The sequence below is a fragment of the Acyrthosiphon pisum genome, chromosome A1, assembly GCF_005508785.2.
Source record: "Acyrthosiphon pisum isolate AL4f chromosome A1, pea_aphid_22Mar2018_4r6ur, whole genome shotgun sequence".
NCBI classification, from domain to species: Eukaryota; Metazoa; Arthropoda; class Insecta; order Hemiptera; family Aphididae; genus Acyrthosiphon; species Acyrthosiphon pisum.
In genome coordinates this window covers 35,294,732-35,311,426 of record NC_042494.1, presented here as the reverse complement: position 1 = coordinate 35,311,426, position 16,695 = coordinate 35,294,732, and the positions used below count along the sequence as shown (strand labels likewise).

At 35.3% G+C, this 16,695-nt stretch overlaps 1 protein-coding gene across 1 annotated transcript; it reads left to right on the top strand.

The window, feature by feature from the left end:
• Positions 1-1,077: 1,077 nt before the first annotated feature.
• LOC100167070 (zinc finger protein Noc) lies at positions 1,078-5,300 on the top strand. Its single transcript, XM_001948478.5, has 2 exons — positions 1,078-1,427; positions 2,923-5,300. The coding sequence occupies exons 1-2, from the start codon at positions 1,359-1,361 to the stop codon at positions 4,459-4,461; spliced, it is 1,608 nt and encodes a 535-aa protein (XP_001948513.1). The 5' UTR covers positions 1,078-1,358; the 3' UTR covers positions 4,462-5,300.
• Positions 5,301-16,695: the final 11,395 nt, after the last annotated feature.

Here is a 16,695-nt window from a genome sequence, read left to right as displayed (position 1 = left end):
CGCCTTGGGTGGTAACACCGCCTACTTGACGTGTGCCGATGGACTCTATCAATCCGAGAGAGGGAAAGAGAGAGTGAAAAAAGAGAGGGTGTAAGAGAGGGTCGCTCAAACAATATTTGATGAACATTCGTCTCCTCGTCTCACCTGCCGATTTTATATTTGTCTACGTCAAGAATACTATTATTTAATTTATTAGTAATTAATTATTAATTAAAATTTCTTGCTTAGATCAATAAGATGCAGTAATTATTTGTCATAATTTAATACTTAAACATACTATTATATTATTATTTATTTGAAAATCGTTTGCTAGTATTATATATTTATGCACTATACAATTATTATTACTATGGTACTACTGGCGTGGTCTGCGTTCTAGAAATAAAATTACCATTTGGACAGGTGTAGGTACGTTTCATACGAATATTTTATTACGAATTCACTATAGGCACTTGGCAGTTAATGTTTTTATAACCTATTATAAAAGTGACGTGTTTATAGAAAAAGCTAAAATTCAATTCCATTTTATTTGCTAATAATTTATCGATGTGACGTCACGTTGTAATGTTATTATAATTAATAATTATTGTTGATTATTTGTTTAATATTTATAAAAAATAATAATGATGTACACGTATAGGTTATCTGTGCTATAAATTGTGTATAATAATATGTACCAACGCCATAAACTAATGATATTGTTCTTTATTTTTAATAGCTATAAGATAATTTATTATATTATAGTATTATACTAATTACTATATATAAAAATATAATTGTATTTAAAGTATAATAAATAATAATATAATACTCATATTATTAATATCGTTATTAACCTATCAGTATACAGTCATAGTATGATGTGATTCGTGCTTTCACCTCGTATAACATATTGACTATACTAGTGATTAAAACACGGCCAGTAGTCGAAAATTGAATCAAAAATTACGTTTTACTTGTCGATACGGTACGTACAATAGTTATCGGGCAGCTAAAAATATTGTACAACGGGCAAGGCCTCGCTGGAGCGCGCGTCGGTCGAGTGTTTGAAAATACGTCTTGTCCTCTCGTCCGAGTACCGGCACTCCCGTAGTCCCGTCCTCACAGGCGTTCAGCAGTTCCCGTCTGACGTTCTTGCCGTTCGCAGTCTGTTCGTTGTGTTTGTGCTGTGCGATATTTTTTATTTTATTTTTTTTAAAATTTTTGTGATCGCTGAAGTGTTTCGAATACTTAACTTTCAGTCACGCCAAATTTTTTTTTTTTATCATTTAAAAGAAGAAAACGTTTGTTAGTTTTTTTCTTTTATCCGAGTACGACTTTTCGGTTCGAAGTGTGTTTCAACCGTTTGGCCGTTTACTATGGCAATCATGGACTCGAATCCGGAGAGCAATCAGTACCAGTATATTCAAGACACTTCTTTAGCTTCGGTAATTAACAATTTACTATCTGTTAATGCACATAGGATTTTTTTTTTTAAATCAAATGAGTTTTGTATTTTTAACGCTAAAGAAAATACAATAAAAATTATGTTTTGTACTCGAGTATTCGACGACCCGACTTCACTAATATTTAAGTATAACCGTTACAGGCTATATTATTCACGGTCGAATCGAATGAGTTTATTAAAAACTATAAAATGCTATAACATCCACAATTAAATTATAATTATAGGTATAAACTGTATAGGAGTATTAGTTGATTGTAATAAAATTGTTTTGTGATAAACATAAACTAATATTACAAACTGCTATAAATCATAAATATTAGTTTGTACGTTTGCATTAGATATAATAAATATACCTTTTTAACTTTGTCTTTATAAAATATAAAAACATACACTATTAAAATGAAAATCTCAATTGAATTTATGTGAAACCATCATTTTAGATTTTTAATTGCTTGTTAGATATAATATTTTAATTTAGACTTTAGAGCAGTTAATTATTAAACAGGTGAAAGAAAAATCAGTTTTATGCACCTGCTGATGTCCTAGATATATTATAGTCTATTATACAGATTAATAAATTACTAATTAGACTTCTCGTGTAAGCACGTTCAGTAAATTGTACACTAACGATTTGCATGGGTACGTAATACAACAGGTCCATACTTATAAAATAATAGGTAATATAACATAACGAAGATAAAGTTCATTAATATTTATTAAACTCATTGATTTCACATGAAGTGTTTATTTTTTTTCGACTGATGTGCAACTAGACTTGACAATCGATTCGGTGAAGGGCAATTTGCTATCGGCAACGTTTACCTACTAATTTTTTTTTCAAATTTTTTATTCAACAAACTCTTAAAATAACATTATCTAAATAACATTAATAAACGTGTACTATTATTAGAATTGTATGCATATCGAACATATGAGCTATCAACATCTGCGGCGTCGACAGCCACGGGTATTGTTGCAGAACACACCACATTTGTTTACACGTCACCGAACATTATAATATATTAATTAGTCTCCTCGGTAAATTTATTACAATCGGAAAATTGTCAAATTCGTCGACAATGGTAATAATATATTACCATGATCTATTGGATTCTCATATTGTTTGCTGTAATATATTATAAAATATTTAACGATATCCTATAATTACCATTAATATTTCACCAGTTGCAGGTTGCAAACATTTAGTTGTATAATAATAATTGTTATCATTGTCTTCGGTTTCTCCCTCGGCGGCCGTTAGGTTATAGTGATTATTACCGCGTCCTAACCGTTAGCCGCGGTACGCATATAATGCAATCTGCAGTTAGGTATCAACGCCACCCTCCCCTGAAAAAACCTCAAAATTCACATTTCTAGGCCGTTACTATAGTTATTAGCACTAATACCTAATATTTAACACATTACCTGTTGCTCGTCCGTTGACTAACCGATTCCATCCATTTTGTGTGTTACAGTTGGACTCCAAGACAAGCCCACTTGCCATGTTGGTTCGGACCTGCAGCCAGATCGGTGCAGATCCGCCAATGGCAGCCGCTGCTAAATCGAAAAAACCCGCCGCCGCCGCTCCAGTTTCGGCCACAGCCGCCGCTGCCGACCGGCCACACAGTGCGTCACCGGCCTCCGCAGCAGTGGCGTACTTAGGCCACGGGGCCGCCAAGCACCACCGGACTAACATCAACAACAATTACATGGAAGACACGCCCAAACCTGCAAAGTTGAACTTTAAACCGTATGAGAACACCGTTTCAACACCGACGCCGCATCACCACATGCAGCACGCCGTACAGCACCACCATCACCACCCTTCGCCCTACGGTCTGCATCAGCTGAATTCCAATCATCATAACAACAATAACAACAACAACAACAACAACAACGACGACGACAGCCGGCCCAAGAGCAGCAGCTCGGAAGATAACGGCAACAGTGCTGGCCACGGCAAGAAGCGCAAGTCCGCTTCGCCACGTGACGAATACAGCGGGGCGCACCACAAGAGCAGCCGCCGGTCGTCGTCGTCGGCTTCGTCTTCCGAAACCGCAGCGGCCGCGTCCACCGCTTCATCCGCCCACGACCCGTCCACCAACCCGATCATACGGTCCGGTCTGGAAGTCATGCACGGCGCCACGGCCAAGGCGTTCTGCCCACCGCCGCCGATGCCCGCGCACTCGCCGTACAAATCACACGACCCGCTGGCCGCCTTCAGGCACACGTACCTGCCCGGCGCCCCGTGGATGCCGGCTGCCGTATCTCTAGCCGCGGCCGCGGCAGGAAAGCCGTCGCCTTCATCCGACTGCAAAGATCCGATGTGCGGTGGCCCGGCGTCCGGGTGCGGCCAGCAGCAGCAGCATGCAGCGGCCGCGGCCGCTCTGGCGTTCGCCACCCAATACCATCCGATGATGGCCGCGGCCGGCGCGTGTCCCGCCGGTTGCGTGCAGTGCGACCACCAGCGGTACCTGTCCTCGCTGATGGCCGCTGCTTCCGTGCCCGCGTTTTACGCGCCCGTGGCCCGCCCGTACACTTGCAGCTGGGTGATTCCCGGCGGCCACATGCAGTCGTCGTCGCCCGCCACCGCCGCCACCGAATCGGCCAATGCGGCATCGCTGTGCGGCAAGAGCTTCAGCACGTCCGACGAACTGTTGCAGCACATCCGCACGCACACGTCCGCCGGCGGTAGCACCGTCTCCGCAGCCGCTTGCATGGCTGCCGGCGCCGCGGGCCCGATGTCGCCCACCACGGCGGCAGCGTTCTCCGCCTACAACAGCCACTTGTCCCGGCACTTGTTCCATCACCCGTCCGCAGCCGCGGCTTACGGCAAACCGCCGTCCATGATGCCACCGTCGCCGTACAGCGCGTTCAACCCGACGGCCGCGTACTGCTACCCGCCGCCGTCCGCGGCCGCCGCAGCCGCAGCCGCGTACCATCACCACCACCATCAGCAGCAGCAGCTGTACTCGCCCCGCGGCGACACGTCCTCCGCCACCGTCAGCCGTTAACGTCAGAGCGCTGCAACAATTTATTTTTATTATTTCATCGATATATAGTGACACTGTGATAGCCGCTTAATATATTGTATTATGTTATTATTAATCGTCCGGCATACCGATTAGCAAACATCGATAAATGTGCGACACGATATTTTTCTCACTCACTCACTCTCTCTCTCTCTCTCTCTATCTCTCAATCTCCGGACGACACATTAATATTTGTTTTGTTATATTATTATTATCAATTATCATCATCGTCGTGTGACGTGTATGGGTAGTAGGTAACCTACCTACCTACTACTTACTGCAATCCGTCTTTTTTGCCCACCCGCGGGGGGTCTCGCGAGCGATATACGGTCTGCGCGTGGTGTGTGTGCGTGTATGTATTATAAATGTGATGTATTTACTTTAATTTATTATTTCGTGTAATTATTATCATAATATGACCGTCCTCGGTCTTGCAGGATACGATATGATGATTTTTTTTATTATTATTGTGTTTTTTTTTTCAAAATTTTTTTTTTGTTAATTATTGTAGACGCGCCGCATGCAATGCCACCACACCAACACTATAAAACTACTCTATTGATTTACGAGTTATTTATTAGTAGTACCTACTCTCTCGTTTTTATTTTTTTTCATTTTATTACGACCTCGTTGTTATTTTAATTTAATACCGACGGCGTGTGTGATTTATCGTCGTCGTCGATGTTTTATATTATACACACCATAATATATTATTATGTATTACATTAGATTATTATTATTATTATTATTATTATTATTATTTACCTACTCGTGTACAAAATAATATTTGTGTCAAAAATAAACGATAAACTAAAACGTTATTCGTTGGGTTTTTGTTTCAATCGAACGTCAATCATATACACCTATATATTCTGTTTCCTAGCCGTTTATTGCCGCTTTGTCGTATTCACTGCACGGCATATCCTACGCAATACTAAAACAATGTGCCAGTATAATAATATATTACAATACCACTCGTATCAGTATATCATTACGTACTTACACGTTAATAAACTATATTAAATTGCATTCATAGGTGACACCGGTGCATGAGATGTAAATGGGTATAAATTTAAGAGAAGCCATGCGATGTCACCAATTTGTTGATTGCAGTTACTACATCGTTAAAAAGTGTCAAAGTAGAAAGTATTAATATGGTGAGAACTGAAAAGGAAAATATATTATAACTTATATGTATAATAGGTATCAATAACGTAAATCTATGAAGATACGATTTTCAGCTTACTGACATTTTTTTTCAATATATTTTTAAGTTTTTTGTCAAAATTATTTTTGCATATTCTCACTGAAGAAGTATACCCCATGGGTTATCTCCGTTATTAATTTATAACATATCAAACTCGAGTTCAGCAGAACCAATTTTGTGATGTTAGATCAAATATTAGAGTGATTTGACTTACACATTACACTAAAAGTAAGAACTTTATCTGTGCTTGCACGTTCAATTTTTCGATATTTTAATCTTAAGCAGGATAATATGCATATCTACTCACGAGTAACTAAAATATCACAAATTAAAAATACCACTAAAAATTAAAACATCGAAAAAAAGGCGACAACAGAGACGTAGACACATATGAATGGGTAAAGTCTCATATTATATTAAACAAAATATTTAATGTGAAAATAAAAAAGTTATTGCATCCGATAAAGTGTTAAAAAATAAAATCATATTGTTACATTATGCCGGGCCGAAAAATGTTGTGATTTAATAGTTTTTATATTTATATATAATATATAACACAATAATACATAATTGAATAATTCATTAAAATATAACGCCTTTTAGATGGTACCGTTATAGTACGCATAATATAATATTATATTATTATTGTTATCGGAACGAATAGTGTGTTTTCGGACGAGAACGACGGCGGACGGGCGCCTATACAATTATTATTATTACTATTACCGGAATCACCTTTGGCGCCTCCGCGTGTGGCTAATTGCTCGTCGGCCGGCAGTCAGTGTTTTCACACAAGCGCCGTTAAGCCACTGCTCAGTGCTGCCAGTCGAACAGGGCAGGGCACCGGTTTGCGACCAGCCATACAAATAACTTAGTACAGGTACCTATTATATCGGGTACTCGTCCAATATACGCCATCTACCGCACTTTCAATATAATGGTCTATAATGGTTTAGTATGTAGGTATTATAGCCGAATAGGTTTTTTTTTTTTTAAGTAAACTATACCTACCAAAATGTAATGTAACGATTTACAGCGATTTTAATGTACTGCCTCGTAGTCGTTTGTGTCACGCGCCATCAGCGAATTTGCTCTGCAGGTCAACAGAACACAGGGACGTATAATATTATTTGCATATGTGTATAGGTTTGCAATCTGGTTTGGTCGTTAATTTATATGAGTGTGGAATTTCAGTGAATTCGTGCTACCGAAGATGGAGGGTTTGGATCTTGAATTAGAAACTATAGCAACAGTAGACTCTACATTTATAAATATATAATTATATACTTTTAAAAATATTCAATATTGGTATATAATAACCTGCCTTATATGACCGAATCGAAGTACATTTCGCCAAGATTAATATATTTAATTTTTCAACTCGTATAGTCGTACTACTCCGCTAAATCTGTGACATTCATACCACCCTCAATAACAGGGTTGCTCAGATGATAGTTTACTGTATTAAATGATTACAAGCAACTTGATTTATATATATTTTTCCCCCTAAAAATTCATGTCACTATCTTGATTTTTTAGAATGTAATTGGAATTTATTCCGTTATAAACAATATTATTATTAATATTTTAGATATTGAAGAAATCTATGTATACGTTGCTATATCGTGTTAGTTTGAACGCAAGTCATAACTTTCTAGGAACTGTAAAATAAAATTGTGACAACTTTATTTATATTGGTTCAACCACTCACAGTTCATGTAATGCCGTTTATAGCCAATATACCAACTAACTCTTAACTGGTCGGTATTAGATCTAAATATCGACAGCCACTGTGTTTTAAAAGTTTGACGGAGCTGATGTTGCACCTTTGCAGTATCCTTAGGTATCTACTAAAATATCAACTATTGGGTCTACTTTATCACTTATACAATATTAATAGAATGAAAAAAAGGAATGTTATAAGAGAGCGTACATTTATTACGAAAATAAAGAAAATAAAACAATATTAATCTGTGTTTGTAATTTGTGGGGGTCTACTTACGCTATATATATATTATATATAATAGTTATAATTTATAAATCATCCATTCATCTACCGAATAACTAGTGCCAAAACTCAAACGATAGAAACGCTCGGGAGACTCTCAAAACTAAGAAGTAGGTATAATAACATTAAAACACGTGGAGTATCTAACATAATATTAGAATCCCAACACTAGGAAGAGTGGTGGCGCACTGTTTAACTGTCTACAGAAGATTTATTTGATTTATTCCTCCGATATATAATAAGACATACGTCATACACAATATATAATATTATGAACCCTGCAAGTACTTTTACACTATCAATAAAGAAATTGTCAAAGTAGAAATACTGCGTTATATCATAATGGAAGGTTTTTTTAATTTGTAGGTGGCATACTATGTTATACATTTACAATTTTTATAGTAAATAGCATATTGGACGATAAATTGTTATGGCATTATATGTATTGAAGGCACAAAATAAATGTGATATTTTATTTTTAAAATCGAATTTCTTGGTTTCTATGTAAGTAGGTACATTGCATAGCATAAATTATTCAATAATATCGAAAATAATAAAAACAGCACAGTTTCTGAGGTTCAGTCTATTATACAATGAATTAATAGTTAGGAAAAAAAACCACCTAGTTATAATATGACGTGTATACGCCTGAAAGCTAAAATCGGTTAAAATTAAATATGAGATTTCATATCCTGTAATAATTATCATTCATTAACAATATAACATTATGTTCTCATACGTCGAATGTGAAGTTCATCGTCCGCCATCGCTAACGGGCGGACCGATTGTTTCTAAATGTTTATACTGTAAAGTGTAAGTGCACTCGTACTTACAACATTACACATAACACATATTAATATAATATTATTATATAAGATTGAACAATGAACAATAACTGACTATAGTAATTGACTTATTATACTAACTTATAGGGGAGAATATAAATCGTCCTTAATAGCTTCTCCGGCGGACGACGATGATAACGACGACGACGACGAAATTACAATATCACAAGTCACTTTATAACCAACATGGCAACATGCGCAATACGTGTATTAAAAAGTAACTCGTCTATACAATGTAATATTATTATATTATATTTTCTTGCGCAGGAACACTTTCATTTCGAGCCTGCGGCGATCTCCGCCGTGTAACAACCACTCGGTATACCTAGGTGTATAATATTATATTATGACGGGGAGGGTATATCACTGCATGATATAGATCACACATGGTTAGTGGTTATAGTGGTTATAATATATTATCGTTTCTATATAGGACAAGCGCGGTGCCCCGGTCCGAACAAAAACAATAATTTGTCTTCGAGACGGTGCTATCTCTGGCAAATTTATGCGCGCGCCAACTCTCGGCGCACGATAATGATATATATTTACAATAATATATAATTTCATATCTGCGAGAATCGCGTGCGTGTATATATAAATTGCCATACACACAAATATATATACCTATATATAATATTATAATATATTATATGAATATGCACTTTGATAACACCGCGCGTACATATATACAATATTATGGTACTCGGTTAAGTCAAACATCCGGTTATTATATATTGTATATACATTATACTACACGTAAGTGTGCACGTGTGTGTGTACAGTTGTAGTGTGCGAAAACTTTAAATGATTAATGCGCAACCGTATATGTATAGGCGATTATCGCCGCCGACGCCGCCGGTCGAATATATCGTGATTAGGGCCAGGATTAATATGCAGTCGATTTGCATATAAATTATATTGCCACCCCCCGAAAAATAAAAATGTTGCGACGAATTTTAATCGCCGACTCTCAAATGTATAAAATTGTTGCCTTGTGTTTTAACATAATATATAATATTATTCTGTTTCGGAAATTTATGGACCCGTGTATATAATAATAATATAGGTGCTATTACCTATATACATTAGGTTATATAATATTATATAATTCCAAGTTTTGCGGTTTTATAAATTGTATATTATTGTGTTACCTACGATAAATTATGTGCACAAAGAATTTATGTCATATTTTTCTTTAAAATTAAATACCTTAAATATTTTACACCCGCAGCGGAGTAATGATCGTTGAAGTACCTACATTCAATATAGGTTATAATTTATACCAGCATTTTTTTTTATAAATTACAAATTAAAAATTACCTATATGATGTGATCAATGGTAATAAATAATAGATATCGGTGTATTATAATATGTATAATGTATGTACAATGTATAATTATATTTATACTTTTTTTTAGTATGTTATAATATATTAATATTGTAGTATTAAAATATACATATTATAATGTATAGTATAATATTATATAAATTAATGCATTTTTCTGTATAAATATAATAAATTCACCACAATTTAGTCAATTCACACGAACTTAAATTTTGCATATAACTTTACAACACCGTTTCTTAAAAATTCATTGTTTGAACTGACTGTCGGGAATATAAACTGCATAATAAAATAAAACATTATTTTTAATTTTCAAGAGCAATACGTTATATTTTCATGAACTATGCATCATGATATTTAAAGTATTATATAAATACTCGTACAATGTTGAATCATACTTACTTTAAATAAATTTTAATATTTTTCCTATATATAGACATAATATAATACAATGCGATTATGATTTTGAATCACGATGTATACGTTTTTTTTTTGTTGTTGTTTGTTTGGACGTCAATTCACGATCGATGACATACTATTATATTATACTATGTAGCGTAGATTACGCAAACAATTCTCTTAACATATTATATTATATGCCTATATATTATGTGTATACCGCGACAGCTGACACGAGGGGTAGGTTAATATTATATTGTATTATATTTTATGGTCTCCGGGGTTAGAATGATAATAATAATAATAAAAAAAAAACGTACATGATAAATTAAAAACACGAAACACACAATATAACACGACGTATGTACTACATCAGTTGTATATACCGACGACGCGATGAAAAATCGAATACCGTTAGGTCGCGCTAATGAAGTTTGTTCGACTCCCATTTATAATAATACCTACATTTTATATGTGCACTCTTCCTCGCTGCGGTACTACCCGACACCCAGCGCGAGCTCGCGATTCAATAGCAAACATCACGCTGCATGAATACGGTGGGTGGTGGGGAAGGGGGAAGAGAACCCCCCTGAAAAAAATCGATTGTCGGTATTTGACAAGACGGATTACACGCGATTTGTTTGTCTCGGTCGGTGCTGCGCAATAACACACGCGGGAAAAATTAATCAAGGTGCTCCTCATCTATATAGGTACCTATAAACTATACGCGCGCGGCCACAATAATACCATATAATATGCGTTATCGTATCGCATTGTACATAATATCAGTTCGACTATATAGTACGAGAGCGTGCGGGTGCGTTGGTTTTCTTTTCACGGTTTTAAAAAAAATGATTAGTCGTGTACGACGGCCCCCACGGAGTCTCGGTTGAGATGAATCACGTGCAATGAAAACCCACACGTACATAACACGTTCTTATATATGTGTGTGTGTGTGTGTGTGTGTGTGTGTATATCTCGTATAAGCTCGCGTATGTCGGCGGCGGCGGCAGCGGCGGGAAGGGCTAATACTGTCAGCAGGAGACCTATATTATTATATTATTATACATAGACAGTATGACGTTTGGTTGCACGCGAGCGGGTATTTGACGAGCGAGGCTTCTCGCGTAATTAGGACACACTTTATCGCCGTCGTTTAATTACGCCATTAGGGGGACGTGAGCTCGAGCTATTGAGGGAGCGAGAGATGGTGACGGAGACATGTGGAGTAATGCGCACTGAAGAGAAAATAGAGAGAGAGAGAGAGAGGTAGAAAGACACAGTGAGATGGTGACGGAGACAGAGTTGGACAGGACGAAAAAGAGAGTGAGAAAGCTTTAAAAAAAAAAAAAACCCGGAGAAAATGATAGCTAATTTGTACACGTCACGAGCAGACATTTATCATAAATACGCGCGTGTGAATGGTATGAAAACGCGGTGGGGTGAGCAACGAAATCAAATGACAGAGAATAACGAGCAGGTTTTTACGTTGAGCGCGAGTGTGTGTGCTTTTTCCGTCGTCGTATTGTGCGAATGTGTTTTCGCTTTTTTTTCCTATTCCGCAACCACCCTTCGACGCGCGAAGACGTCAAGAGTTAAGTTATTGTCCACTGGGCGACGGCGCGGCGGTTACGGTAGCGGTGACGATCAATTCCGCCCGGACGATATATTATATTTTATAAATGTATAAAATGATTTTTCGCTTAGCTGATATAACTTCTATAATGGCTCCTAATATATTATTTTATATAATAATATTATATGGGTATTAGTCATCGAATAAAACACTCTGCAGAGTGTCAGAGTGCATACAACTCGATTACACTCGTTATTATTAAATTAATTAAAATTTTTCTCGTGAAGATCGTTCGCGAGGCTATATTGTAGTATCGCATCGTAATAACTATTAACGTAAGACCGGACATGCGTGAGAATTATAGTGATATCACCAAATACATTTTAGAATTTAGATCATACCTATTTGTTTAGATTTTTATAATATTATAATAAGTAATAATTATTAATGTATTAACGTGAACATCAAGTTTTTCTGAAATTATTAAGCCTTTTTATAAATTAAACTATCAGGTAGCATCAAAACACAAGTATGGTTTTAAACTTACAAAAATAACAAATGATATTGTTCTTGAATAGTTAAAATGTCATAATGTTATAATATATCCTCAATATTATGACCATAATTATAGTACTTATATGTAGTAGTATTTTTAAATTAAACATTATCTATTCTCATCACGACGTAATCGTTTGGGTTTAAATGTTTTAGGCATAAACTGAACTAGCCGGATATAATATTATTCCGAGAGTTATTGCGTACGTCCCAATATAATATTTTTGAACGATTATTGCAAAGGAAAAAAACAAAGAATTACCATAATAAACCGTTTAGCTTCGAGTTAAAAAGTATTTACGGCAGTATTCCGTAAATATGTAAAAGAATATGATCCGAGGCAGCCGATTCTCTGAAAATATAATAAGGACCACTTCGGGTTTGAACGTACACTATCATTGATTGTATTTATATAATATATAATCATTGTGCTTATCGTGCAGGTATAATAATAAGTAATAACAGAACAATAAAAAAAAAATATTAAAAAATAAAATTTTATGAATGACATTAGAATAAAAATAAAATAAGCGCATCTAGATGGGAAAATACCTATAAAAAGCTATTTGTTTATGAGTATAGTAGGTATAAGGTACAGGGGTATTATGGGCAAATGTCGAGATTATTATTCGCACACTTCCCGCCGTATAATAATAAATCAATTATATGATATCCTTTATAGGTACAATATGAACGCGTGCAATTTAAAATCGTATCCATATTCAACATCGGTTCGCATATATAATATATTATATTACCGGAAGTAGCGTTCGTAGATAATCCCAAGTAGGATGTTGCAGAATTGGAGCCCTATATATTATTATTATCATATGTTCTATCCATTCCGGTGAAACGGCCGTGCAGCATAGGTTAGATTAAATTATAATATATAGGTCGACCTGACAGCCAGTTCCAAAAAATGTAACGCATTTATCTAAGTCATGTAATAATATGTATAGTATTGCAGTATTTTGATTGAAACTCGTTCCAATCGAAAGTGCCGATATTTCAGCAGCGGTCTGAACATTGGATGTCTATATATGCAATTTTGTGGAACATAATAATATATTATTATTATTATTATACAATAACCGATAATAAATATCGATGTATAGAGCCAATAATGGCGATCCGCCCGAACGAATCTGTCATATAATAATTAATAATAATAATATTTATATTATACGGTGGCTATATTTTAATGTAAATTGTATAATCGTAATGAAAGTGAACGTCTGAAGAGACTAGAGCGAGTGTTTTTACACACGATGTATAAATCGCAATCAGTGTACGAACTATTGTGCCGTCGCCGACAGGTTTGGGTGCACAGAAGTGCAAAATAATAATATTATGTCCATCGTTTCTAACCCGACACATTCAAATGGTATACATGGTATACCGTTATTGTGTTCACGTCGGCGCGGAACAAGTCCTTTGGGACGAATGGTGCTGCGAATTTTGTCCGTCCGTCGGTCGGACAAGGGTCATCTGCGCTGAGATTCGGTGAAAAATATTATTATAATCAATCGACCAAATGTCACGCAAAAACAACACCATCGTTTTCACAGGCACGTACAATATTATGTTGTCGCATTTAAGACCTGTTGTAGTCCGCATTATAATTTGACATTGTTTACGATTATTTATTTTTATGATGCATATATAATATAATATTATAATTTATAATCATAATATAATGTTCCATGGAAATATCGATTTCTTCGAGGTTATTAAAATTTAGGTACGTCGTTGGAAGCGGTATTCCGACTATTCGACACGCGAGATCGGACCGATAGGAATATTCCGAGGTAAATCTGGGAATTCTGAATAATTCAAAATTTAGAATTATTCTCGAACATTAAGAGATTTTTAAATATTTTTTTAAATTTAATTTTTATGAATATTTCCGTCGAAAACGCACGTGACCGATCGCGGTGAACAGGTTTTCCAGGCTGACAATTTATTTGATAGCGTATGATAATATTATTATAGTAGGGGGCTAATGTGGCACGGTGGTTGGCCGCAGTCGCTAATGTGTGCTGCGGTCAAGCATCGTCAGCTCCCGGATATGTGACCACCCGGGTTTTTAGCGACAAATCCTCGCCCACATACAAAAGTGTTGCTCAAAACCAAGCGTAACCCCGTTTCATGAGTTGTTAGGAATCTATTAAATTGAATGCACATAATATATAGTCCATAAATCATAATATACAATAAATCCTTAAGTTTTCTTCCTCATTTTTGACCACAAATATATGTCGAAACTGCTTTATAATGTACATAATACCAACGAGATTTTTCACTTTTTTGTCTGATCGGTGTGATTGTACGAGTAAACGTCTCAATATAGTAATACAACACAGTGTATGCGATATGTGTAGATAGGTATCTTTTTTTTTTCGTGATATCGAGGACCGGAGGAGGAACTGCTGTTATTGGTTTGCTTCTCCCTCGGTCACCATTGTTTATATTGTTGCAATTAACATAGTATATAATGTACAACAATAAGCATCAATTGGATGCGCCCTCGCGACCTGGCAGACCTTCCATGGCTTACACTAGTATGTATAGGTATGTGTCTGCCAGGAGGCAGGAAGCCATGTATGCTCGGAGTGCTTACAATCAACAATTTACAAATATTGTTAAGAATTATATATCTTTTTTTAAATTTAAGCACATTGCAGGATTTCATTTAGTTCAATCCATTTACACATTATGGAAATCTTATAAACAATTTTGAACAAATTAATTCAGCACATGTAGACATTAACAAACTAGGTACTGCGGCTGTGATCAAAATTATTATAGACATTGTCTTACTGCTGCAGAATTCATTATTCTTCAATACCAAACTTTTGTAATTTGAAAGATCACTATAATGCAAGGTAAGAACAAGTGTCTATTAGATACTAATGTTATAGATATAAAGTTCTAAGTATCTAAGATACTACCTATATAGTCATTGCGCGTGATTAATAAACAACTTACTGACCACAACTATTATAGCGTTCATTTCCATCGAAACTTATTAAATTGGATTGGTCGATTTTTTTGCGAGAAACTTTTCAGATTAGAACCCCTAATGTGTTTTCATAAACTTAACTATTCCAATACAAGCGATGGATGAGTGAGTTTTTCTTACGTCTTAAATGTGACACAGGCACACAGTTTTCTGCATTACTGCATGACACGGTGTTAGTAATATTTATTTCGAGAGTTTGTAAAATTAATTTGTCAAACGGAGTTTATAGTTATGACCAGTCAACCAGAGTCCGGATTTAAGAGGAGGAGGAGGAGGAAGAATTCGTTTTTTATTTATCTATATAACACGCGATGTCTGCAATAAATTTGATTCATACAACACATGGAATAAAATACACGACATTTTATTTTCCTTTTATTTTGAATTTTAAGTTGAAAGGATTTTTTTTTTTTACAAAATGTTTTCTATATCAACGCGTATTTATAATATTTGAAAAGGGAATATTTACATTTACAACATAATATTATGAAAGCCATCGCTAACTAAATTTGAATATTTTTAAATTTTTTTGCAATTTTTTTTCTGGTACCTCCCTTCTTATTTATTGGGTAGGATTGGAGATATAATTATAGGATAAAAAAAGAAGAATTATTTCACTATAATATTAAATTATATTATTTTATCCTACCATAATTTAACAAAATATGAAGAAAATAGTTTTATTATTTTATTTTTATTGCCGTTATACCTGCTATGATTTCTTCATAATAACAACTTGGATATAACTTATGGTTTAAGATAAAAATACCAGTCAGCTTTATAAGTGCTGGTTTTTAAAAATTGGTGGGCTGTAGTTTGCAGACCCCTGCAATATGTACCTGTACCTATTAAGTTTAGAAAACAGGAGATTTTAAAATGTACTGTTTAGTTAAATAATTGTTAATGTAACAAATAAATACCTAAAATAAAACAATTTAACAGTCACATGTATGGTATAAAATATCCACGAATATAAAAAGGATTCTTTATCATCTATATGTATATAGAGTCAAGATAAATTAATATTTTCTGCATATAGGTAGCTTTTTTATTAAATAAAAAATGTAATTAATAATTACGATTTACGAATACGCACCGGTACATTAGCACGCGTAATCGATAGACGAAACTTTGATTCCTATTTTATGATTAGCACGTAGTTATAGTACCTAATATTCGTGGCTATGTGGCTATAGTATATTTAGGTTAGAGGAATTTAGAAGTACCGTTATTACCAGACTCTAAATAACCAACTGGA

Coding starts and splice junctions, on each gene's coding strand:
- LOC100167070 (XM_001948478.5), top strand. CDS start 1,359: ATGGCAATCATGGACTCGAATCCGGAGAGCAATCAGTACCAGTATATT. Junction 1,428..2,922: donor AAGACACTTCTTTAGCTTCG/GTAATTAACAAT, acceptor TGTGTGTTACAG/TTGGACTCCAAGACAAGCCC.